The 22,587-nt window shown below is 49.1% G+C and overlaps 7 protein-coding genes across 7 annotated transcripts; 3 read left to right on the top strand and 4 right to left on the bottom strand.

The window, feature by feature from the left end:
- Positions 1–661: 661 nt before the first annotated feature.
- On the top strand, positions 662–1,613 carry BKA55DRAFT_568105 (uncharacterized protein). The gene is made up of 3 exons (XM_046192791.1): positions 662–823; positions 893–1,227; positions 1,299–1,613. The coding sequence occupies exons 1-3, from the start codon at positions 797–799 to the stop codon at positions 1,369–1,371; spliced, it is 435 nt and encodes a 144-aa protein (XP_046049170.1). The 5' UTR covers positions 662–796; the 3' UTR covers positions 1,372–1,613.
- Positions 1,614–2,002: 389 nt separating this feature from the next.
- BKA55DRAFT_539422 (uncharacterized protein) lies at positions 2,003–3,530 on the bottom strand (the record flags this gene model as incomplete). The annotated part of the gene is made up of 3 exons (XM_046190131.1): positions 2,003–2,553; positions 2,673–2,949; positions 3,315–3,530. 3 exons carry the CDS (start codon positions 3,528–3,530, stop codon positions 2,003–2,005), a joined length of 1,044 nt encoding a protein of 347 aa, XP_046049169.1.
- Positions 3,531–4,291: 761 nt separating this feature from the next.
- On the top strand, positions 4,292–5,510 carry BKA55DRAFT_690087 (checkpoint protein Hus1/Mec3; the record flags this gene model as incomplete). Its single annotated transcript, XM_046199450.1, has 4 exons — positions 4,292–4,334; positions 4,420–4,525; positions 4,574–5,426; positions 5,484–5,510. The coding sequence occupies 4 exons, from the start codon at positions 4,292–4,294 to the stop codon at positions 5,508–5,510; spliced, it is 1,029 nt and encodes a 342-aa protein (XP_046049168.1).
- Positions 5,511–5,985: 475 nt separating this feature from the next.
- On the bottom strand, positions 5,986–11,798 carry BKA55DRAFT_511953 (Sec23-binding domain of Sec16-domain-containing protein; the record flags this gene model as incomplete). Its single annotated transcript, XM_046187756.1, has 2 exons — positions 5,986–6,578; positions 6,629–11,798. The coding sequence occupies 2 exons, from the start codon at positions 11,796–11,798 to the stop codon at positions 5,986–5,988; spliced, it is 5,763 nt and encodes a 1,920-aa protein (XP_046049167.1).
- Positions 11,799–12,828: 1,030 nt separating this feature from the next.
- Positions 12,829–16,823, bottom strand: BKA55DRAFT_690085 (P-loop containing nucleoside triphosphate hydrolase protein; the record flags this gene model as incomplete). The annotated part of the gene is made up of 3 exons (XM_046199449.1): positions 12,829–16,375; positions 16,429–16,616; positions 16,668–16,823. 3 exons carry the CDS (start codon positions 16,821–16,823, stop codon positions 12,829–12,831), a joined length of 3,891 nt encoding a protein of 1,296 aa, XP_046049166.1.
- A 1,470-nt stretch (positions 16,824–18,293) lies between these two features.
- On the top strand, positions 18,294–20,912 carry BKA55DRAFT_363771 (uncharacterized protein). Its single transcript, XM_046185867.1, has 5 exons — positions 18,294–19,056; positions 19,107–19,402; positions 19,454–19,891; positions 19,948–20,198; positions 20,254–20,912. The coding sequence occupies exons 1-5, from the start codon at positions 18,636–18,638 to the stop codon at positions 20,759–20,761; spliced, it is 1,914 nt and encodes a 637-aa protein (XP_046049165.1). The 5' UTR covers positions 18,294–18,635; the 3' UTR covers positions 20,762–20,912.
- Positions 20,913–21,062: 150 nt separating this feature from the next.
- Positions 21,063–22,430, bottom strand: BKA55DRAFT_594067 (uncharacterized protein; the record flags this gene model as incomplete). The annotated part of the gene is made up of 1 exon (XM_046195626.1): positions 21,063–22,430. One exon carries the CDS (start codon positions 22,428–22,430, stop codon positions 21,063–21,065), a length of 1,368 nt encoding a protein of 455 aa, XP_046049164.1.
- Between the last annotated feature and the right edge of the window lie 157 nt (positions 22,431–22,587).

The raw sequence follows: 22,587 nt of genomic DNA, 5'->3' as shown, positions 1-22,587 counted from the left end.
AATAATTACTCATACAATCACGCATTTGTCTCAAGTTCCCTACTGCGACTCTACGAGCATCTCTATTCTTTGTCTCAGGAAGATCAAGATCCATCCATATCCGTCCCCTACCATTCCGAGACAAAAGGATCTTTCTCTTTACTTTATCCTTGAGTCTTAAGCGAGGTCGGCTGTCTCAAATTCCCCATTCCGTCCGCTACCAGTTTCTGATTGCCGTATATCAGTGGGTGTATTGTTGAGATAGCATACGATGGTGACGTGTCCCATGAAGATGGAAGATTATGCACATCTTAACAGCGATACACTAAATCAACGGCGTGTGGAAGTGCCGACGATAAAGACAATGCGGTAAATGTGAGATTCCGATGGATTGGGTGCTTGACGCAAAGAGAGTTGAAACATAGGCTATTAGATAGGTAGACAGAGAGATATTGACGGCTATAGTAACGAAGCTAATAAGAAACCCATATGAAAACTGTCCTCCCTTCAAGGAATTGGGTAAATATTGCTGATTGTTGAGATCATTCTAGAACAATATTGTACATGGCTGTTAGTGATGATGGATGGATTGGCACTTTACCCCCTTGCAAGTCTGAACTCTTCTGTTGGTCGCCCCTTTTAGCGGGATCTTCGGCGTCGTCACCTCCCGCTGGGCCCTTGTGGCTTCAGCCACGTTTCCTGCTGTAGCCTCAGGGCGATCACGGCAACCTCCAGCTTAAACATCATGACATTTTCGGCCTTGAAACTTGCTGAGCCGGACTCCAATACTGTCGTTTGAGATTCCGACACATAGAATATGGGCGCGACAATGTCCGTTATCAAGGTAACAAACCCATCATGACAACTTATTCCCATGCTCCGCTCCTGCTGACGTCCATATGATCGCTACTAGACGCTAATTGTTCCCGCCGTCATCTCCTTGATACTCTTTATCCTCCTCACATACGTACTCATTCCTCTCTGGCGCCGATATGCCCGCTACAGCCAGTACCTACCTCTCGACACACTGTCTTCTCAAACATCGTCTCTGCGACAGCGCATAACGTCCCGAATAGCCACTTGGCGCTCTAATCGCGGCGTCACGTTCGCATCCGATGACGCCTCCAATGACGGGCTGGAAGACGATGATGGAGAGGAACTTGGGAACGTCGACGAGGATACCTGGCGCCAGATGGAGGCTGATACTCGTGCTGCTCGGCCAGACAGCACCAGGCGATTAAGTAGAGAGTAAGTGCTGCTGATTGGCAACCTTTGTTGCACATCTCCCTATACAATAGTGACTGACATCATGATTGCAGTCTTGAAGAGGGTTTTAGGGACGATAGCGACGATGAGCCAGACCGGCTTGCAAGGAATAATTTTAGGTCATAATGTTTCAATTCAATACGTTTCTTGCACCCTCCGGGTTCATGACAAAATACCTTACATATATATCAAGCAGAACACATCCCTGAGGTGACAGAAGAAATAGCCGGTCATACTTAATATATTAAAATACTTATTTTAATTTAGGAGAAAACTGATAAAGTTTAGTATATCTTTATATATCTTTATATCTTTATAGATTTTCATTTTTATTATCCTTTTAGCTTAGGATACCTTTCAAGACTACTTAAATGCTTACCTAAGTATTTAAGTAATCTTGAACAAACAGGCTATTTCTTCTGTCACCCCCAAGCACATCCTCTTCTCCAGTGAAAAATGCCACTGACAGTACAGACACATAATATACAGCTTATACGGCAATATTCATCATAGTCCAATGTGATTTTGAAGCAACAGACTGTTATTTATTCATCGCTTGTTACACCTCTGACCCAATACTCGAAATCATGTCGCTGAAACTATATCGCTCTTCATCCAAACTTCCAAAAACGCACCCGTTTCAAGGACACAGCCAACAAAATATGACCATTCTTCGAAAGTGAAAGAGCGACAACCTGATCCTTCATGCCACCCCGAAGGGCCAAGTTCTCCGCACGAGACAGAAGCTAGATTGTGATCACGACGCTATTGGCTGAGCAGCTTCCCTTTCCCCCTCTGCCTTCGACTCTGCCTCTTCGGTTGACCTCTTTGGTTCATCCTTCAGTGGATCAGGGAAGGTCACTACTTCCTCGGTTTCCTCCTCAGGTATATCTCCCCTGGGACCAACATTCGTCTTCTCGTCGATAAAGCCCGATGCTGGTGTGTTGATCCTGTCCTTGCTTGCGTTGGTGTCATCAACTGATGCGGTTCCCACGGCAGATCTGCCCACCTCTCTTGATATACGAACGTCCAATGGCGGTTGCTTAGCGACTTCAGGTAACTTCCATGAAGTGCTGGCTTCGGCAGGATTGGTCTGATCAGGGTCGCTAACATTCCCGACTGGCGAAATGGACTCAACTGTCTTTTGCTTATTTGCTTCAGCCGGGCTTGGATTCTCTCTCATCTCGGTGCTTGGCCCTGAGGGCAGGTTTCTCCCCTCTTGCTGACTCGGGAAGCTTGCAATCTCAGGGGCATCAATGGCTCGTCTGTACCTGCTTGTTTCCTCAAGATTCCTGTTTGATGGAGGTTCTATAACGACATTCAGCCAGGCGAGTCTGCGAGCCTCGCATTCCTGGAACTGCTTTGTGAGAGACCTAAGCCATTCGTCATCCAACAATCGGCTCGCCTTTTGGAACCTCCATTCGTACCAGGCGTGCTAGGCCTCTCTGGCACGAGAAACGATCCGATCTGGAATACCGGTATATTGCCTTGGCGATGGCGATGGAAGCATTTTCTTGGCATGTTCTTCCATGCGGCGGCTGCTAGGTTTGCCGCATGAATCAGATGAACAAAAATCGCATTCTGACGGTATAACTTGGCCCTCCTGGTCCATATTGGGTTGGGGAGATTTGAGTGTTGGAATAGCAAAGTGGTCACACTCGTATCGAATGGGGATACAATTTCCCATAGGACAGTATTGCTCACCTCCAACAATGATAGCATCGCTATCAGGAGTCCGAGAAACTAGACGATCTCTCAGATGATTGTGCAAGCAATGGTGACCAAAGGAATGACCACAAGGAAGATAGACTCGAGCCTCGCAGCTCTTCCATCTCCTGTAATCGCTGGTCGAGTCATGGAGTTGCTTGCTGCACATCATACAATGATCCGGGCTCAAAAAGGGGTATAACACTTTTGGTTCGCGAGCCCTGGGATCTTGTCTCCCCAAATTTACGAAACCTGACGGATCTGACGGTCCGCGCTGGTGAGTAGGCCGTAGTTTTCGTACATTATGGATAAAGAAGCCCCTTTCCCCCTTTCCTCCATTTCTTTGGAATAAGTGTTCTAACCCCTTGCTCCAGATTCTTTTGAAGAAGCATTTTTTTCGCCCTTGTCTCGTTGTTTTCTTCAGCTGGGGTTGAGTAGGAAGGTCTCTGCTCAGACTCGACTGGTTTATGAACCTCGACGACTTGTGAACTTGAAGACATGCCTTCCTGCCGTAATGGTATGCTCTTGAACCGTCGTTCGAAAGACCCTGACATCCTGCGCTCCACCTCTGTGTCCATGTTTGAGTCGTGAAGTTGCTCATAGCAACTGGAGTGATGAGCGAGTGAGCGGGTGAGTGAGCTAAAGTAAAAGATGGTGATTGTGATGGATGATCTTGACGATGTGTTTTGATGATGATGATGATGAAGAGGAAGAGTTCTATGTCACAGGGGCATGTTCTATATATGCTTGCTTGCTTTCCTCGATCGGATATGGGAGACACTCTCCTTTCACTGCCCTAGTTGGTAGGAGCCTTCTTCTTTATTGTCGTGGAAATGGTTTGTGATGCAGAGGCAGTATCAATTCCCCGAACGGATATGCCTCTCTAACACTGCTCGAAGGAGCCATTCACACATTGGGCTTGAATATAAGCCTACCTTAGGTAGGCAGGTAAGCTTCCTCCAAATTTCCCCAGGGCCGTATTTATCTTACCTACCTAGGTACCTCTCAAGGTAGGTCCTTTTATATCACCCCGTGTCGCCTCTCATGAGTGTTTATCGTAAATAGTCACTGTCTTATATATATATATATTTATAAAATAAAACTAAAATAATAAAGAATCATAAGTATATATACTTTGTAATTTATCCCAAGTTAATATAAAGAATTCAAAAATCCTACCTATCATATACATCTCAGTGGTGGTGAAGGCCAACTGCCGAGACCCACAATTCGCGACTTCCGGCCTTGACATCACGACTGATTCATCTAAGGCACCTAAGGTAGGTACATAACAATCCCTTTTTACTTGCACCATTTTCTAACATCGCGACTTCTAAAGATGCGTTTTCGTACAGAGCTGAAAAATATTCGCACATTCGCAAGTAAGTCCTTCTGTACCTAGGTATATTACCTATGCCTCCGGTGCTCTTACTTCTCCTAGATGGCTTTTGCTAATCGTGAACACAGAGCTTACAGCTGCACTTGGCTCTCTTGAGAAGATTGCCTGGTTGCGCTTGAGCGATGACACTGCACGATTCACTGTCATTCCAGACATGGGATCTCAAGTATGGGCGTACGTCTTCTTCCTTCTTGGGCTATGCCATTGCTCATAAACTTCAAGGTCTCTTGCCATGGACTTCATCTTTGATGGCTATCACATTCAATCCGCCGAGGCAGGTAATACCATTAACTTGGAGCTTCCTCTTCAACCGCTTCAACGCGCCCTCAAGTCTGCGCTTAACAGTATCTCTGCTTCCCTACGCCTCACAAAGAAAGACGGTTTGCCAGTTCTTTCGATGACTATCACAACGACTACGTCAGCTGCCAACCCAGCTGGGGCCGCGAAACCTTCAGGAACAGCAACTGGCGATGACCCGTTCGATGATGATGAAATGTTTCAGGCAGAGCACCTCGAGACTTCATTAAGACGGGAGCATGAGAAGATCATCACGCAGGACATACCCGTTCGTGTCCTCCATCCAGAGACTGTTGAGACTATCATGCAGCCTCGAGTACGCGAACCAGATGTCCACATTCAACTGCCCCCTCTTCTTCAGCTCAAGGCCATCTCAGATCGCTTCACCAAGCTTGCTATGGCCTCTAATTCTAGCTCTTCTGCCAATACGAAATCACCAAAACTCGAGCTTAGCGCCAACATGCACGGTGGTCTACGACTGCGGATTGCAACCGAGACTACAGATATCTGTAGTGTGTGGTCTAACCTCGAAAACCCAGAGCTAGACCCTGCACAGCTCGATTGTCCCGTGGAGGAGCATCCGAGTACAAAGTTTCGGGAAGGCGGCTCCGATCGTTGGGCGACTGTTCGTGTCGATGGTAAGGACTGGAGCCGTGTTCTTAGTGTAGGTCGCTTAGAAGGCAGGGTCATTGCCTGTTTTGCTGACGACCATGCGTTAATCCTCTACGTCTATGTGCCTCAGTATGATGATGCTACAGCGGATGACTCTGTCGTGACAGTGAGTTTGCCCTTTGTTTGCCCTCGAGCCCTATCAATTGTATGCTAACAATATCAGTACTATGTACAGTCATATAGTATGTGAGACATATAAAGATGGATGATGACCTTTCATATTTCAGGCGCTGGAGCTGGGTGGCGATTTTATGACGGATTTTGGTATTAAGTTGGGCGTTCCGTCAAGTGTATGCCTGTCAAAGCACACATTAATCAGAAAAAGAAAAAGGAAAAAAAAGCCAGAAGAATTCTTCATCGTATTATCGTTCTTTGTCGAATACCTACTCGAGTCGTGATCATGTCTCGATGGTAGCATTACGGTCTATTCTCTTCCTGATCCAAAACATTACAACTCATCCGCTTCCTCAATACATTGTGTACAGTCACTGATATAGCCCCAGGCCAGCGCTCCTACAATTCAACCCATCGCAGAAATACAAGACGCAACAATAGTCTAATTATTAATACATATCAATTCGTTCCTAGTACGAATCCCCACAAGAACGCCTGAAAGTGACTTGGTATTTCACAAATCCAAACGAAAATGGCACCTTATTTGTGTCTTACTTGGCCATGACATCGACATATCGACCACCCTTTCGTGGCTTCTTCTTGTCACTAGCTTTGCGAGGCGCCACGCTGAGTAAATCGTCAATGCTGCTAGCATTGCTCATACTTGTCGTTGGTCGACTGGATGGTGCGCTGGCGTTGCTAGTATTGGAAACTGATCGAGCCATAGCAGGAGGCGCGAGGCCCAGGCTCTCTGTCGATGCCTGCTTGGACAGCTCTGGTGTTCCAGCTCGAACCTTGGGGGGCATGAGGGGTGGCGGCGCACTATTGCTCGTAACCAAAGGTGGGGGAGGAGTGCCGGTCGGAGGCGGGGGAGTTCCAGAGACAGAGCGAGGGCCGGCCCTGGGAGGAGGTGGTGTAGCAGTCTTGGCTGGTGTGTTTTCGGCGCCTGGCTTCTTATTGACCCATCGCTTTAGTTCAGGGTCATATACAAAGCTACTAGCCTCACCCAGCTTCGCCCGGATGGGCTTGCCAGGCGAAGAATCACCAGATGAGGTCTGCTCAAGGGGTGCTTTCTTGCTACCTCCGAACCAGCCACCGAAGCCCCAGCCCTTCTTGGACGACTGCTGTGCAGCTGCACGCTTGGCTGTTGAACTTGTTAGCTATGTATCATATCGATTGAAAAGGTAAACTCACCGTCCTCCTCAGCAGCCTTACGGAACATCTCGTCATTCTCCCTGTCCTTCTCCGCCTTGGACTTCTCGGCGGGTTTCATGGAAGGGAAGTCGTCGTCGTCATCATCCATGAAACTCTTCTTCTTAGGTTTGGGCTGCTCATCGTCATCTTCAGCAGTGGACTGAGGCTCATATGATGGAGGCTCATAGCTGTAAGGCTGGAATGAAGGCGGTTCGTATCCAAGATTACCGCCCTCTCCAGCGTTATGCTCACTTGCTTGCTCAGGTGGGTTTGAGGGCATTTGAGGCGGCTCGTATCCGTAATTGAGAGGCTGGAACCCTTGTGCGGAATTGTCGGTAGGCTTCTCATCGTTGCCGATCGGTGTCGATGCTGGCATTCCATAAGGCTGGTATCCAGCAGGGGAGTAACCCTGTGTGATTTGAGCAGCGGGCGCAAGGCCTGCTGGTCCGCTGAGGCCAGCACTGGTCGGCTCAGACTGAAGAACGGACGGGGTGTAGCCGTCACCTCGGTCAGCTGAGGCAGCACCAGGGTAGGAAGGTTCATATGAGTTAGGAGCGTATTCGGTAGAACTTCGTCCAGGTGTGTACTGAGATGTGGGAGAGTAAGGGTTTGCGGAAGCTGCGGGCGTCATACTATTCGGCGCGTATTTGGATGCTGCAATGCTTGCCGATGGTTGAGCAGGTGTCATGCCGAAGCTAGGCGACTGCTGACCGTAGACGTCAAAGTTAGAAACCGATGGTGAACGACTAAACTCTCCAGAGGGGCGATTGAATGGTCCTGCCTCTCCGGCACCTCCATTGTTCTCCTCGTTTTCATCACCTGCGACGAACTTATTGAACCTGTTCCACATGCTATCCGAGACCTTGTTCATGCTTGGCTTGGAAATCCATGAGCCGCTCTCCTCCTTCGGTGCTTGCTTCAATCTCGACATGAAGTCTTCAACAGCGGTCTCGAGAACATGATGATGGTATGGCGATCGCTTAGTTTGGGAGGACATTGCCGTCAAGATGGCGTCGCAGTACTGCATTGCCTTATCCCGGTGGCCATACTCAGCAAGTGTCATTGCATGCTCGAGCTTGTAGGCAGCAAGATGAGGTGTGCCTGCGGCTGCAAGAGCTCCTCCTGCAAGAGACAGGCCGTACTCATAGATCTCGCTGAGCTGGAGTGCCTCTGTTTCCTTGGCAAACTGGTCAGACTGTTGTCTATGATCGGCTCCAATGAGCACGAAGTTGGCGTTGGGGTCGTCAAGACCACCGAAAATAGACGCATGACGGCCAAAGATGAAGCAGATGTGGGCTGCCTCAGCTCGTCCATAACTAGAGAGGAGATTTCCGAGGGCATTCAATCCATGGATATCATCGGTGCTTCGGTTGCTCAGGACAAGAGAAAGAGTCTCTCGCCACTTATCCAGCCCATCGAGCGTATCCTTAGTAGGTCCTGAACCTCCACCAGTGGACATCAGTTGAAGACCAGCCCGAGCATGGACAGGAACTAATTCATCCACACAATCCTCGAGGTTTCCAGAAAGAATCTTATACAATGCAGCCATAGACTCGTTGGCATGACCGGGGTAGTTGACTTCTTTGCGGACGAATTCCTGTGCCACGCGTTTGTAGAGATCGCCTTCCACGGTATGCGAGATCAACATGGCGTGACCCCAAAGTCTTTTATCAACCAGCGCCCAAACAGCCTTGTCTCGGTCGCCCCTTAGAAGATGATGACGAATCTGATCCATGGATGAGACATCGACACCATCGGCTTGCATTGAGGTAACCGAGGGGACTCCGGTATTAAAACTAGTAGCGGCAGGGAAAAGCGTATCATCACCTGTGGACGATGCGTTTTCACCAGGTGAGAGGACATCTCGAACAGCTGCCTCCACAGTAGGGTTACCTTCCAGTATTCCATCGTTCTCAATGAAGATGCGCATAATCTTCCATAGGAGTAAACGCTCGACAGCTCGCTTCGCCTCAAGAGAGAGTTGGGAGTGAAAAGAGACATCAGGGAGATCTTTTTCGAGTAGCTCAATTCCAGCACTGAGCCAGCCAATAGTCTCCTTCTTCTTTGATTTGCCCCTGAGAGGGCCTGGGAATTTAGCCACATGCTCGTGCAGCGGCTCAATGTCCTTGACACTCTGGACCTTGACTTCTCCTGGTGTTCGTACGATCATCGGGACAGCCTGGTTTATGCCATACCGAGGAACGCTCTTGGGAAAAGAGGTAACAACAGTACCGCCTACGCCCCATGAAATAATAGGCACTCCTTTCCATCGCTGGAGCTCATCATGCTCCCGTCCGTCAGTGGGCGCAACCATGTTCATTGTGATAGACTGGCCGCGAGTACGGACAGTTGAGACGCCAGGGGCTGGGGCCATCGGAGCAGCAGGAGCCACTGGAGCATAAGGTGAAGGGGCTGGCTTTGCGCCTACTGGAGAAGGATAGGAGTGTGAGTGGGCAGAAGAAGGTCGGCGCGCTGAGTCTGAGGACCTCTGAGCCTGCTTATGGCCGAAGGATGCGCTTGGCGATTGTGTTTGAGCGCGAGGAGGTGGTACAAAGCTAGCCTGCGCTGTTGGCGGGGCATGGGGCGCATATGGACCCGATTGCTTGGGGGGCGAGAGAGTAAGTTGGCCAGCATAGCTTGGAGGGGGTGGTGTTTGTGTGGATTTTGGAGGAGATGCAGGGTTATATCGCGAATCATGATGGGTTATGGCATGAGTAGCGCTCGCAGATCTAGTGGGAGTCTGTTGCTCATCCTCCTCATCTACCTCACGTGTGGGTGGCAGAGACGAAACACGGCTCATTCTAGGCTCAAAGTGAGCACTCTCAGAATGGGTCAACGGGCTTGATGTCCTGGGCTGATGTGGGAGCATTGGTCCAGGGCCAGAAGTTGCCACAGCTCCGTAAGAACCGTGGCTCTTGGTGACGGGAGGTGCTGGTGAATAACGACTGCTTGCAGGAGCCGGCGGGGCAGTATGGCTTGTACCAGGTGCAGGAGAATACCGAGAGGCGCTTGTCGAGGCGGGCGGAGGCATGTGGTTGGCAGAAGTGGTCAGAGCAGCATAGGGACTGACTCTCTCAGGCGCAACCAGGCCAGCACCTGGGACGAGAGGCGGTTGGCTGGGGGGCTCGCTGTACGATTCTCCAGGGGTGATCGCCGTAGCAGGAAAAGGGGGCGGAGCCATATGGTTTGGCGCCGCAGGTGCTAATGGTGAAGGAATATGTGGTGCGTGAGCCATTGGAGGCGCATTTCGCGCGGGAGACTGGGCCCTCTGGCTTGTCCGTGAACTAGGCCGTGGTCTAGATGTCATGGGCAACTCCTCAAAAAAGTTCTCCTTGTGTTGTGCACCAGGAGTTGTGGGTTTGGGAGGTGCTGTAGATTGTTGGTGGCCAGGTAGGCCATGGCTAGAGGAAGGAGGAGTGAGTCTCGTTGGGGGCGCCGGCATGCCAACGCTTGCACTTCTAGGCGGAGGTTGAACCGGAGCATGAACCTGATTGACTTGGGAAAGCTGTTGCATGCTCGCCCTCTTTCGAGGCTTCACCAGGTTGGTGACAAGATCAGTAGGCAGGTCATACGGTGAGTGATAACCTCCCTTTGACTTATCCGCGAAGCTTTGCGCCTTGGACATATCAGGACGTGCTGGTGGTGGCTGGCCGTATTGAGGAGCCGAACCGAAAGGAGTTACGGCAGGTGCTGGAGCGTTGTATGTCGATGTTTGAGGAGCAGCAACCCCTAGCCCTTGCATGCTTGGGGCATACGGAGATGCCGCTGGGTGAGTAGCTGGTGCCTGCGGCATATAGGGATTGGATCCAGAGGGTTGACGTGATGCAGGGGCAGGCGCCGGAGCGGGAGCTGGCTCCTCATCCTCCAAGAAACCCTCATCATCACTTCCAAAGAAAGCAGCTGGATCAACTTGTTTGTCCTCTCTAGCATTATCTTCAAGCAGAAAATCATCATCCTCGTCGTCGGCGAAAGCCTGTTCCCATTTTGATGCAAGGTCTTCCTTCTTAGCTGGGGAAGAATCGGATGCCGCAGGAGCTGGATCGGATGAAGCAGGCGTTGGCACAGGCTGTGCTGCCTTTTTGTCCTCCTCGCTGTCTTCATCGCTATCCTCGTCATCATCGCTGCTGTCGTCGTCTTCCTCATCTTCCTCTTCGTCCTCCTCTTCCTCTTCCTCTTCGGGAGTTCCCTCAAGTGCAGACTTGTTCGAGATGGCGCCTGCGTTCATGGAATCCAAAACCTGCATTGTCGATTTTCGTTCCAAAGCAGGGGCAGGCTTCTCATCAGATGCCGGTTCAGAGCCTTGAACTTGACTAAAAAAATCATCACCTTCCGCGGTTTCATCGTCAAACGAGTCGCTTAAAGTCTGGTTTGGTTGTTCAATGGGAACCTCTTGGTTCTCTTTCGCAGGTTGAGGGATAAGTGGCATCCCTTCTTCATATCGTTCATCAGAATCTTGGCCCTCTGGACTCTTCAAATCTCCTCCAATAGATATAGAGGAGGAGTGTCCTCGCCGAGGTGCATCTAGCCCATCTGTTGTCTCCTCTCGCTGGTATAGCTCCTCCTCTGCGTCTGCTTCCTTCTCGGTTTCCTCTAAAACGTCCAATGCCTGGTTGGAAGGAAGAGGTTGCTGGTCCTCCACTTCAGAATGTGTGTGAGCCGGTGGCACAGGTGGGAAAGAGTTTGTTCGGTCGGTAGGAGGCATGAACTTGAAGGGGTCGGTATCAGTGCGACTCAAGTTCCATTCGCCTTCCTCCTCGTCACCGAAGCTGATTTCGTGAGACACTGTGCGAGCGAATGACATAGAACTTGAGTGCTGAGATACAGATGCTTTGGGTTGTGAAGCAACTTCGAGTTCGGTTTCTTCGATGGCGGCTTCTGTAGAAGACGCCTCTTGTGTTTGATTTGGAACAGCATCATTGGAAGCTAGCCAGTCATTGCTGTCATCGCCGTCATCCTCATGTGAAAGCCAGGCGTTGGCGGCACCATCTTTTTCCGAAGAGTTTTGATCTTGTTGTGACGACACGTCTGGACTTGTAGGCACATCGGCTTGGACGACCGCGTCTGGGGTTGTAGATGACGTCGCATGTGCGGGAGCCTCGGTGGAGCTGGTAGGATCAGGATGGTTTGGCATCGTGGCCATATCTGTCGCTTTTGGCGATTCAGAAGCCATCGCGAAGCCGATTCAGGCGTTGGCTCGTAGGATGACAAGGAACGAAGTGCGATTCAATGGCAAATACTTTGTGCAATCGTGTCAGCGGAACGGTTTCAGTACAAAGGGGCTACTACCGAGCAAGCTAATCTGCGCGGAGCTAGGACGGGAGCTTTGCGACTTTCAGGGGGTAGAGGGGCCTTGTAATCATAAACCAAACGGCGGGGGGAGGAATCGCGTACTTAGTATACAAGAATCAAATTGAATGTTATCGCCTTTGGTTAAAGTCGCCCTCTAGCCATGATCATCTGGGTAACGAAAGAGGTGTCTGTTGGAGTTGGAAGGGAAACGTTCTGGAAGTACAGTACAGATCTCGTAAGTGCAAGTTGGCATGTACCAAAATATGGGGGGACCCAGAAAGGCAACTGCCACCCGTTCGGCGCCGCAAGATGAAGGATTTCTGTACTAGAAGATCCTCAATGGATACGAGATGTTTGGATATTAGTCATAACTTTTAGATATATTATATAATTTAGGATATTTTGAAGTAGTTCTTATTATTTCTTCAATTTTCTTAATACTATCGTATGTCATTATAGAATAGCAGCCCATTTTAGAAGCTTTGCCCCTGGTACTGTTTTCTTTCAGTCAAGCATACACGCCGGGTCCGCTGATCTATGGCCAAATCGAACCGTGGATTATCCGCCCCTGGTCTGACTTCCCCATCAACGACTGGAATCTAGACCCAAAACTTTCGCCTTCCATTGAACATCTGATAAGCAGATACGATCAAATTTGCTTCACAACAAGGTCATCCCCTGGACACGGCTGAGAGTGTGACCCCTGGGCGCAGTCTTGGCTCATTCCTTACTACGGCTAAGCCAACAGATAATCAGGGCAATTTCAAATTCCATCCATCGGGTTCAATGGGGCTACCCTGGAGCGTTGAACAACCACTCTATTTTTAATAAATCAATGTTGAAGGGTATTATCTATGCTATCATTAACGATTATAACTTTTAATCCTCAAGTCCAAACACATAAAGTACATCTAACTGTCCAGAGCCTGTGCCTCACACATCTTTCGGTACAATCGACCCTGAGCAAGCAGCTCTTGATGAGTTCCCGCCTCTGTGATCTTACCACCCAAGAAAACACAAATCTTGTCAGCATCCTTGATTGTGCTCAAGCGATGAGCAACAGCAATGGTAATGCGGTCTCCTTCCTTCGCTGCTTCTGCCAACGCGCCTTGCACGATCTTCTCACTCTCAGTGTCTAGAGCACTTGTAGCTTCATCAAGGAGAAGGACCTTGGGATTACGGATAAGGGCTCGGGCAATGGCAATTCGCTGTCTCTGTCCTCCAGAAAGTTGCGCGCCGTTTGAGCCAGCCTGTGTATCGAGACCTTCGGGTAAGGATGAGACAAAATCCCATGCATTAGCTGCACGGAGGGCTGCCTCAATCCGCTCGTCAGGAACCGAAGTGGCAGGATCCTTACCCTCGATCTCTGGATCATCGACACCAAGAGCAATATTCTCTCGTATTGTGCCCTGGAAAAGAGTTGGCTCTTGTTGAACGAGACCGATGATGCGACGGTAGAGGCGAGGGTTGAGCGTGGGAAGTGCTGAGTTAGCAATGCTGATAGTGCCGCTTGACGGATCATAGAATCGTTCAAGCATAGCTATCATAGTTGACTTTCCACAGCCTGACGCGCCAACAAGCGCCACAAATTGTCCAGGCTTGACATCCAAGTCGATGCCGCGGAGAACGGGGGCGTGAGGTCGAAGAGGATACGAAAAGCGGACATCATCCAAAACAACCGGGCCTCCAGACTTGGGGCCATTATCACGATTTTCAGGTGTTTCTTGGACGTTGGGCTGGAGCTGATTGAGCCAGAAAATGTAGTTGGCAGCGTTGACTCCCTTGGTGATACTGGTTGAGAACTGGAAGAGCTGAGCAGAAGCCTGGCCAGAGTAGAAGACTCCCAAGAAAGCGACAAAGAAATTGTACATGGAGATGTCGCCATATGACAGAAGACGGCAGCCATACCAGAAACCAAGCGCCTGAAACCAATACTCAATTGATTGAGTCAGAGCAAAGAAGATCATGATACGGAAAAGGTCGTTCTTTGATCCAGTAACAGCTTGGTTCAGCTCATCAACATACTTGTCCAAGACCGACTCCTCAATGGCCAGAGAAGAGACGGTTCGAATGGCAGTGATAGCTTCAGAAGCAATTGAAGCGCTGGTAGAGTAACGTTTCGAAGTATCGCGGTCCAGCTTGGCGTCGAGGCGAATCTTGAAGTAACCGGAGCTGACCAAAGGAGGAAGACCAGCGCAAACGACCACCAGACCCAACTTCCAGCTATGAATGATAGCCAAGAGACTGCAGGCAGCCAGGTTGAGAATAGCAATGAGGATGAGTGCCACGTTAAAGCCCATCAGCTCGAGGATCGATTGGGGGTTGGAGTCAACGCGACTGGCCAGAGCACCAGTGCTGTTTTCCTTGCGGTCAAAGAATTGAAGATCTTGACGAAGCATATCCCGGAGACTCTGTTTGCGAAGTTTGTGGCTGAGGAATTGAGCGACGGTGTTGGTAGCATAGCCAAGAGCAAAGTACGACACCAGCAAACCGGCTGCGAGAACGATGAACATGCTGGCGTAGAAATCACCGCGGTCTCTCATCCTGTCACCAGTGAGGGTGAAAACCTCCACAACATGAGCGAGCAGAATAGCCTGACCGGGGAATGCTGCGACAGCTCCTAAACATCCCGCAAGAACAAAGAAATATGACCAAGCAACCTCTGGACTCTCACGAATCAGACGATAAACGACATAAAAGATGCCCATTTGTTTGTGGTTGTCATAGTTGCCAAGCTCCTTGCCAGCTTCGAGACGCTCCTGGACGTGGGTTTCGTACTGGGTAATCGTCTTGCTAAGACCGAGCTCTTCCTTGTCTCCTTCAGGGGCGACTTCCTCTTCTTCGTCAGTCGAAACAATATTGGGATCATTCTCAACTGCAAGGTTCTGGATTTTGACGAGTTTAGCGTAAGCGCCATCTTGAGCAATCAGGGACTCGTGAGAGCCCTGTTCGATGATAGAACCCTTGGACATGACGACGATGTTATCAGCTTTGCGAATGGTGGCGAGTTTGTGAGCGATAACGATGGTAGTACGGCCTTCAGATGCTTTGTCGAGTGCTTGCTGGACGACACTCTCGGCGTGAGGATCAAGAGCGCTTGTAGCCTCGTCAAGAAGAAGGACCTTGGGCTGCGATACGACACTGCGAGCAATAGCGACACGTTGTTTCTGACCACCAGAGAGAAGACCACCTCGTTGTCCGATTTGTGTGTTGTAGCCTTCAGGAAGTTCCATGATAAAGTTGTGAGCAAAAGCCATCTTGGCAGCCTCCTGAATTCGTTCCATCTGTTGTTCAGTAGGGGAATTCTCCCACTCAGTACCAACTAAACCGTGCTTGATATTGTCGAAAACAGAACCTTCAAAGAGAACAGGCTCTTGCTGGACGAGACGGACGTTTCGGCGGAGCCAGTTGAGGTTAAGCTTATCAATGGGACGACCATCCAATCTGATAGTACCAGACTTGGGGTTGTACCAGCGCTCGATTAGACCAACAATAGTGCTCTTTCCTGATCCTGATTGGCCAACTAGCGCCGTGACTTTACCAGCAGGGACGTCAAGGGAGAAGTCTTCTAGCACAGTGACACCGGGTCTGGTGGGATAGGCAAACGAAACATTCTCAAGCTCAACATGTCCAACTGTCTCGGATGGAGTCTCGCCGTCCTTGGAAAGGGGGTCGATAGCTGATGCTCGGTCAATAAGAGTGAAAAGCTGGGCTGCACCAGACATGGCACGGCTGAAGTCGATGGTGTACGGGGTGAGCTGGGTCAACTGAACAGCCGCAATGACAACGGAAAGGAGAACCGTGAAGATGACGCCCGAGCTCTCGATTTCGCCAGTTGAGAGCATACGCACACCCTGCCAGAAAGCGAGTCCAAAACCGAGGTAGATGATGGTATAATCGGCAGAGAACATGAGACCAAAGAGAATGGAGATCTTCTTTCCAACGGTGTGAGCTTCCTCGAGGTGTGTATCGAACTTGTCGACAAGTCTAGCTCTCATCTCAAAGGCGTGAACAGTGCGCACGCTGGCGAGGATACCCTCAGCGAGCGAGTTGGCTTGGCCGTGAATCTCAAGAATCTTGACTTCGTGAACAGCTTCCATCGTAGCAACAACGGTCATGACGATGATGGTAGCCGGGGCGATACATAAGCAGATGAGAGTGAGCTTCCACTGGACGACAAAAGCGACAATGAAGGCAGTGAGGAAGGCTGCGATGCCCTGAAAGAAGAGACCAAGTTTCTCAGCGATGCCGGTTTGGATCAAGCGGCCGTTAGAGGTAGCCTGCGTGGCGATGGAACCACCGCTTCCAAAGTCATAGTAGGCAACCTCCTGCCGAAGAGCAGCGCGGAGGTACTCTTTTCGAATGTTGCGTACAATGCGGTAAGAGGAGTAAGTGAGGAAGACGTTCCAGATGTAGGAGAGAACGAATCGACCAATGCCAAGGTACACAAAGTAAAGTCTTGTATGAGCGTTAGGAGAGAACGGTATGAGATATGGTTCTGGGGGACTCACGCTAGGTCAGCAACTTCTTTTCGGAACTTGCTAGGTTGAGATTCTCCAGAAGTAAAGTCGGTGATTGTTGTGATAAACTGTCCAAAGATGAGGTTCTGGAGAGCGATACCAGCACCTGAAGCTATGGCAGCGATGAGAGCAATGCCTTGCATGAGATACTCCGCAGGACCTGCATATGTGAGGATACGCTTTGGAGTGTTAGTTTGATATTTTTCGTGGTTTATAGCGCTGTCGATTACCTTGTAGTCACCCCAAGAACCCTCAATTTCTTCCTCTTCTCCAGGAGTGGGAGCATCACCGCTCTCGGCGTTGACAACAGCATCTTCAGGAGTTGAGGTCGCATCGCTGCCACCAACAACCTTTTCATTTTCCTTCTCGTTAATACTGGGAGCCATGGTGATCTGCCTCACAAAATTCACCAGGCGATCCTGACGCCTAAAAGAAGTGAACCCGTGTGATCTGGCGCTTTGATATAAAGTCAAAGAATTAGGCCAGTATATTCAGGCTATAAGCCCTGGTTAAGGAAAGGAATAGATTGACGGAACGAGAAAAGAGAGGGAAAAGACCATGAATTTTTACCAAGGGGATAGCGTGCTTTTGAAGAGAATACCACCTGAGAACTTTTGAGAGGTGAACCCGGGGGTGGAGTGAGGGTAGACCAGATTTAGACGGCAACGAATGGTGATCCTTGGCATTTTAGCTTGTGTTTTTTTTATCAGATCCGCATGTAAAGTGGTCCAAGTGGGTCACTGATTGATAATGGATATCTAGACGAAAATTATCGATGCGATCACGGAGGTTAAGGAAGAGTTTGTGTATTTGTTGAGTTGTCTGTATATGATACTGTTTTTAGAAAGGAGACCTTTGAGATTTTTCTTCTTTCTCTTCGTACATGTTTTTCCAACATGGCAACTCTATGTTGGCAGTTCATTGATCCTTTGAGGTAACATGCATGCCATGCGTTCAGTTAAACCAGGGTCTTTTCGGAAATCATGCCGGACACATGCCTCATCTCATGGCTGAAGTCTTGGCTTAATATTAAAAATGTCAACTCATCTTAAGCCTTGAACATAGATCTTGATATTTGACAGCATCACTTCTCAAGTGAGACTGCATCATCAAATCACGCAAATGTCTTCGTGTATTTTGAGATGGCAACCTAAACTTTATCAATGGAACTCAGAGATTAGATGAGACCATCTTCCATCTGAATGGAGATCCTTGCCCCGGAGCATTCTCTCTTCCTATTGGCTCTTTCGGAATTACGGTGTTCTCGGGAGCCGCAAACTCGAGTCTCCACATCCGGATCTCATATTCAACGGTCTCTATTCTTCCGGACCCCGCGCGTTCCGTTGAACCTCACGAGTCTTTGGTGTGAGTCGTGTCAGTCTCTTTCAAATAAACATTGTTCTCTGTGGCATCATTTCATTGCATCTTGTCTGTATCTGACCCCTCACTCAGCTGTCTGCCCCCTGTCTGAGCCTGTCCTCCACACAAACGGTGCCCGTGATTCCCGTATTTAACATCATGGCTGAAGATTCTCGGGCCCAGTTGGATGATGGTCCTGATGAGGGATCTGATGGGCCCCAGAATCCCTCTAATTTGACCATTCGACGAGCAGTTAGTACACAGACCCTAAAGCCCTGTGTCCTGGCTCTATCCCCACGTCCTCGTCACTAACACTGCTTAATCTTAGTGCGATGCATGCCGAACTCGCAAGGTATGTACATATCAATCTAATCAATCTTTTATGCATATCACTTCATCAATGCTCCATTCATTAAAGAACACTAGCCACAGAGGCTGGGGTGAAGAGTGAAAGTCATCTTCGACATGGTCCTAACTCTCACTTGCGATTATTTCACTCAACCCAACAACTATAGCTAAATAGTAACATCAACCTATATAGATTCGCTGCGATAGAAACTCGCCCTGCTCTCATTGTATTCACGCCAAGATCCCGTGTACACACCATGATACTCGCCCAAAAGAGAAAAGAACCCGGATCCTCCTCTCAGCCCAATAGTAAGTTACCCCAGATCTCGATTCTACCTATCTTTTATTCCTGATCTATCGCTTTTGATACTACCTGACCACTCGCTACTTTGTTTTGCACCAACAAGTAACCCGTACTGACGGCCGAACAACCATGTAGTGAGAGAAAGATCGACATCATTGACCGTCGTCTCGAGGCTCTCACGGAGCTTATGCGTGATATGAAGATGAACATGTCATCTACAAGCACCCAACCCAATCAAAATCACATGCACAACTCTGATGTTCCCCGCCAGTCACCAGCTCAGGCTTCGAGCTCAACACCATATGGGCATCTGGCTCAACAAACTGCGGACAGCCCAGTCATCGAAGGAGAATCTTCCTTAGCTGCTCATGGTGAATTTGCAAACGAATTTCTTAAAAATGCGGTTGGTACAGAGTCTCTACAGGGTGCGAGCCTTGAGTTACGCGAGACTTTGGATTCACTGCATCACATTGTCAGCTCTCTGAAACAACAGACGGCTGCCACGGAGATGTCGTATCCCTATGCTAGGCAACTACCACGTCCTAGTCTTAAGAACAACGAGCTCCCTCCTATTCAAACAGCCGTTGCCTTGATACGAGAATGTGAGAGTAAGTGATCTGGATCTCCTATTTCACCATCTTATATTAACCAACTTTAGCCGAGAACTCAGAAGTGTCTGCCTGGATAAGGGAATTCTTCTCTATGGAGAGCTTCTCGGGCATGTGCCTTCATGTATACTTCTCAGAAGATGTCTCTGAGGCTGATTTCATCCTTGTGAACGTTGGCCTGATGTACATGTTCATTGACCGCCAGCAGCGAACGACAGACGCAAAAGAGCAAGAAGAGTGCGAGGGGTACATGAAAACACTTCGCGAAAATACCGAGACGGCGTTGGCCAATTTGCCTTTTCATCTGCCTGCAACCTCAAACATGATCTCTGCCCTCCTCCTCGGAGTATGCCACCCTTGATATTTCTTATTACGTCCTATACTCACAGACTTTTAGGCATTTTACGCTATCGAGATCTCAAAACCATCACTCTCATGGACTTTATCATGTAAAGCCTCCGAACTATGTCAGACTCTAGGTTATCACCGGATATCAACCATGAAGAATGACAAACCACCCGAGGCTCAGCGTAAACAGTTTCTGTTTTGGAACACATATTTCATAGACAAGAGTCTCTCCCTCAGGCTCGGTAGGGCTTCTACTATTCAAGACTGGGACGTCACTGTTCCCCTTCTTACCTCGAACCCTCCCAATGCTACACCCTTGTCAGCCTTCATCTGCCTCTGGGTCGCTACAGCTCGGTGTCAAGGGCATATATATGAGCTACTCTACAGCCCAGACTCTATGACACAGTCAGATGATGTGAGGAGATTCCGTGCTCAAAAGCTCGTGAACGATCTGAAGGATATCTCGAGGAGGAGTAAGGAGCTGAGTGTAAGAACTCGAACCATGAATCTCCGATATTCCAGTCTCTAACATGCGCTCTATAGAAAACCCGCGAAAAGGAAGTCAAGACGAATCTTGGGGAGTACTTCTTCGATTTTATTCTCATCTCTGACGACGTTCTTCGTCTTTCACTTCTGACTCTGATTTACCGAGCTACGCCTGCGCCTCCCAACTCCAAAGTGACATTTATTCCAGAGTGTGTTGAAGCTGCACGTGCAACGCTACATCGTCATCAAGATTGCATGGATCTCTTGGGGCGGGATAATACTGTCTATTTTCCTTCTTACGTCCACTGGTGAGCACATATACTTGAGTACATGGTATCGTCAAGGCAATGCTGACATGATTAGGACACTACTCTTTGCTCCTTTCATTCCTTTCATCGTTGTGTTCTGTCAAGTTATTGAGACCCAGGACCAGACTGATCTTGCTCGTTTGCATAGCTTTTGCACATCTCTTGAGACGACCATCCAATTATCAGATGCAGCGGCGAAGACATATCGCCTGTTCCAGGTCCTCTATACAGTAGCACTCCGTTACATAGAGTTCCGGACAACTACTCCTCCGGCAGACCAAACACAGGCCAGCGCTGAGCTCAACAACTATCTCGCCGCGCTCGGATTTCCACCAGCAGGTCTGAACAACGGGGGCCAACAACCGACGCACATGGACCCTGGTCAGGCTGGTGCATTCTCACAGCCTCTCGGGGATATGAGTATGCTTGATGGTGCCGATGGTCAGAGAGGAGCAAACACGATGATGTGGATGGGTAACACGGCGCAACTCGGTGAATGGTTCAATAGTAGTCAGCAAATGATGGAGTTACTGGAGGAGCCCAGTTTCACATTCCCTCAGTGAAAGGAAATAAAGGTTTACACAAATAATGAGGTTATAGAAAGTCACGTTTATCCAGTCTAGAAATGGTAAATACAACGCCACTCAGATGGGTTCGGCATAAACCGAGCATAGGGGCCACTCCCGCAGTCACAACCGGTTCATCCTTGCCTCGCTATCAGGAAAATCCTATAATAGAGTTGAGCAGACTCAATTCGTGCAGTCAAAATAGAGTGTGGCGCTTCTTGTTGAGGCGCAACGGTCCAACGTTAGTAATTCAGACCCTGTCAGTGATGTATATACAAATATTCAAACTTTTAAACTTTTATCTCGAAAGTCTCAGTTCCTCGTGCGCCCCTGAATCAGGCACAAGCATGGGAGAGCCCTCCATTTCACCCACCAAATTTCCATGCCTCTCAACATCATCCAAAGGCAGTTTGGCAGTTGATGGCTTCTTGAGCATGACGACACCAATAGCGCTTCCGAGAATAAGAGTACATCCTGCACCACTGATGAAATCCATTCTGTGTCCAAAAACCCATCTGTCGAAGCTTGCGGCGAAAAGCATATGTGTGTAAACCATAGAATTAGCACGGTTTGACTTGTCAGCCCCGAGACCTGCCGTGAGAAGATACTGCATGATGAAACCCAGAACACCCAGGGGAAGCAGGAGCGCCCATTGCTTGGCTGTGGTTGGGGTAACCCATCGTAAACCTGGTTGCTGAATATCAAGAATGGGGGCAAAGATGAGCATGGATAGAGCGATGAAGGTCGAGATGATACCAAAATAATTGACTGAGATGAGAGGATGGGCTCGTTTCCCGATGGTTCGAAGGGTCGTGAAGGCACCAGCTGCTCCTAAAACACCTAGAAGGGCTATGCCAACGGCTATCAAGCGTTCTTCAGGGGTGGCTTCATGGTCAATACCAGGTATACCACTAGATTCCGGCGGTTCGGTAGTCGAGTTGTCGTCGTCAGAACTTGAGAATAGCGAGGCAGGTCGAGCAATTAGTACAACACCTAGAAGAGCAACCAACGTGGCTAATTGCTCGATTCTAGTGAAAGGTTCACGAAGAGCAAACCAGCAGATAAAGCCAGCAACACCAGGGGCCAAGAATGTGATAACAGTAGCATCAGCGAGGGAGATATACATCATCGAATACCAAACGCCAAAAATACCCCAGAAACCACTTGCTCCTCGCAACCACAACAGCCATCGAATCTCTTTCTTTCCAAAGGGAAAGTCGGGAGTTTTATTCCACCACATATAAGCCGAACAGAATAGTGCTGTGATGGAGTGTCTCATAAGTAGGGCCTGAACGGGATGCATGCCGTCGCCTTCGAGTTCGACTAAACGAGCACTAAGATTCATCAATGCTCCAAAGAATTGGGATAGAGCAACGTAAGCAGCGGGCTTATTCTTTATCCAGAACTGTCTCCATTTCGATGGTGGAGTTTCGGCTGGTAAATCGATTCCTTGTTGTGAGAATCGTCTTAGAGGTATTGGCGATGGACATGGAGATGGACTCGATGACATTCTGCGGAAGTCATCGAAACTCGAACTATCAACCTTTGAAGGCAGGAAGTTTGGTGATGGCGAGGGTGGTAACAAATGCTGATGTGCTTCTTGGGTATCCCCAGGCATCAATTTGCTCTGAGGAACCTCCTCATACGGTGGAGGAGTTGTATTCATTGTGTAAAATATAGCAACAGGAACCTACTTCTAGTCCATGAAGTTGTCACGATCAGTCAATGACGAGATACGGCACAGTAAGAAGAAAGAGCAGAGTCACAGTTGAGAAGCGAATAGAAATGTTTTGTTACAAATAGGTAGGTAGGGGAAAAGCTCC

This window comes from Fusarium redolens (assembly GCF_020744475.1).
Source record: "Fusarium redolens strain MPI-CAGE-AT-0023 chromosome Unknown BKA55scaffold_8, whole genome shotgun sequence".
NCBI classification, from domain to species: Eukaryota; Fungi; Ascomycota; class Sordariomycetes; order Hypocreales; family Nectriaceae; genus Fusarium; species Fusarium redolens.
Note: the sequence above shows the minus strand (reverse complement) of the source record. Positions and strands in the feature narration are given on the sequence as shown.

Excerpts from the sequence above, each read along its gene's own strand:
- BKA55DRAFT_568105 (XM_046192791.1), top strand. The coding sequence starts at position 797 with ATGGGCGCGACAATGTCCGTTATCAAG. Across the intron at positions 824-892 it reads CGACAATGTCCGTTATCAAG|ACGCTAATTGTTCCCGCCGT; the intron begins GTAACAAACCCA and ends GATCGCTACTAG. Across the intron at positions 1,228-1,298 it reads ACCAGGCGATTAAGTAGAGA|TCTTGAAGAGGGTTTTAGGG; the intron begins GTAAGTGCTGCT and ends TCATGATTGCAG.
- BKA55DRAFT_363771 (XM_046185867.1), top strand. The coding sequence starts at position 18,636 with ATGCGTGATATGAAGATGAACATGTCATCTACAAGCACCCAACCCAAT. Across the intron at positions 19,057-19,106 it reads CTTGATACGAGAATGTGAGA|CCGAGAACTCAGAAGTGTCT; the intron begins GTAAGTGATCTG and ends AACCAACTTTAG. Across the intron at positions 19,892-19,947 it reads GGAGGAGTAAGGAGCTGAGT|AAAACCCGCGAAAAGGAAGT; the intron begins GTAAGAACTCGA and ends TGCGCTCTATAG.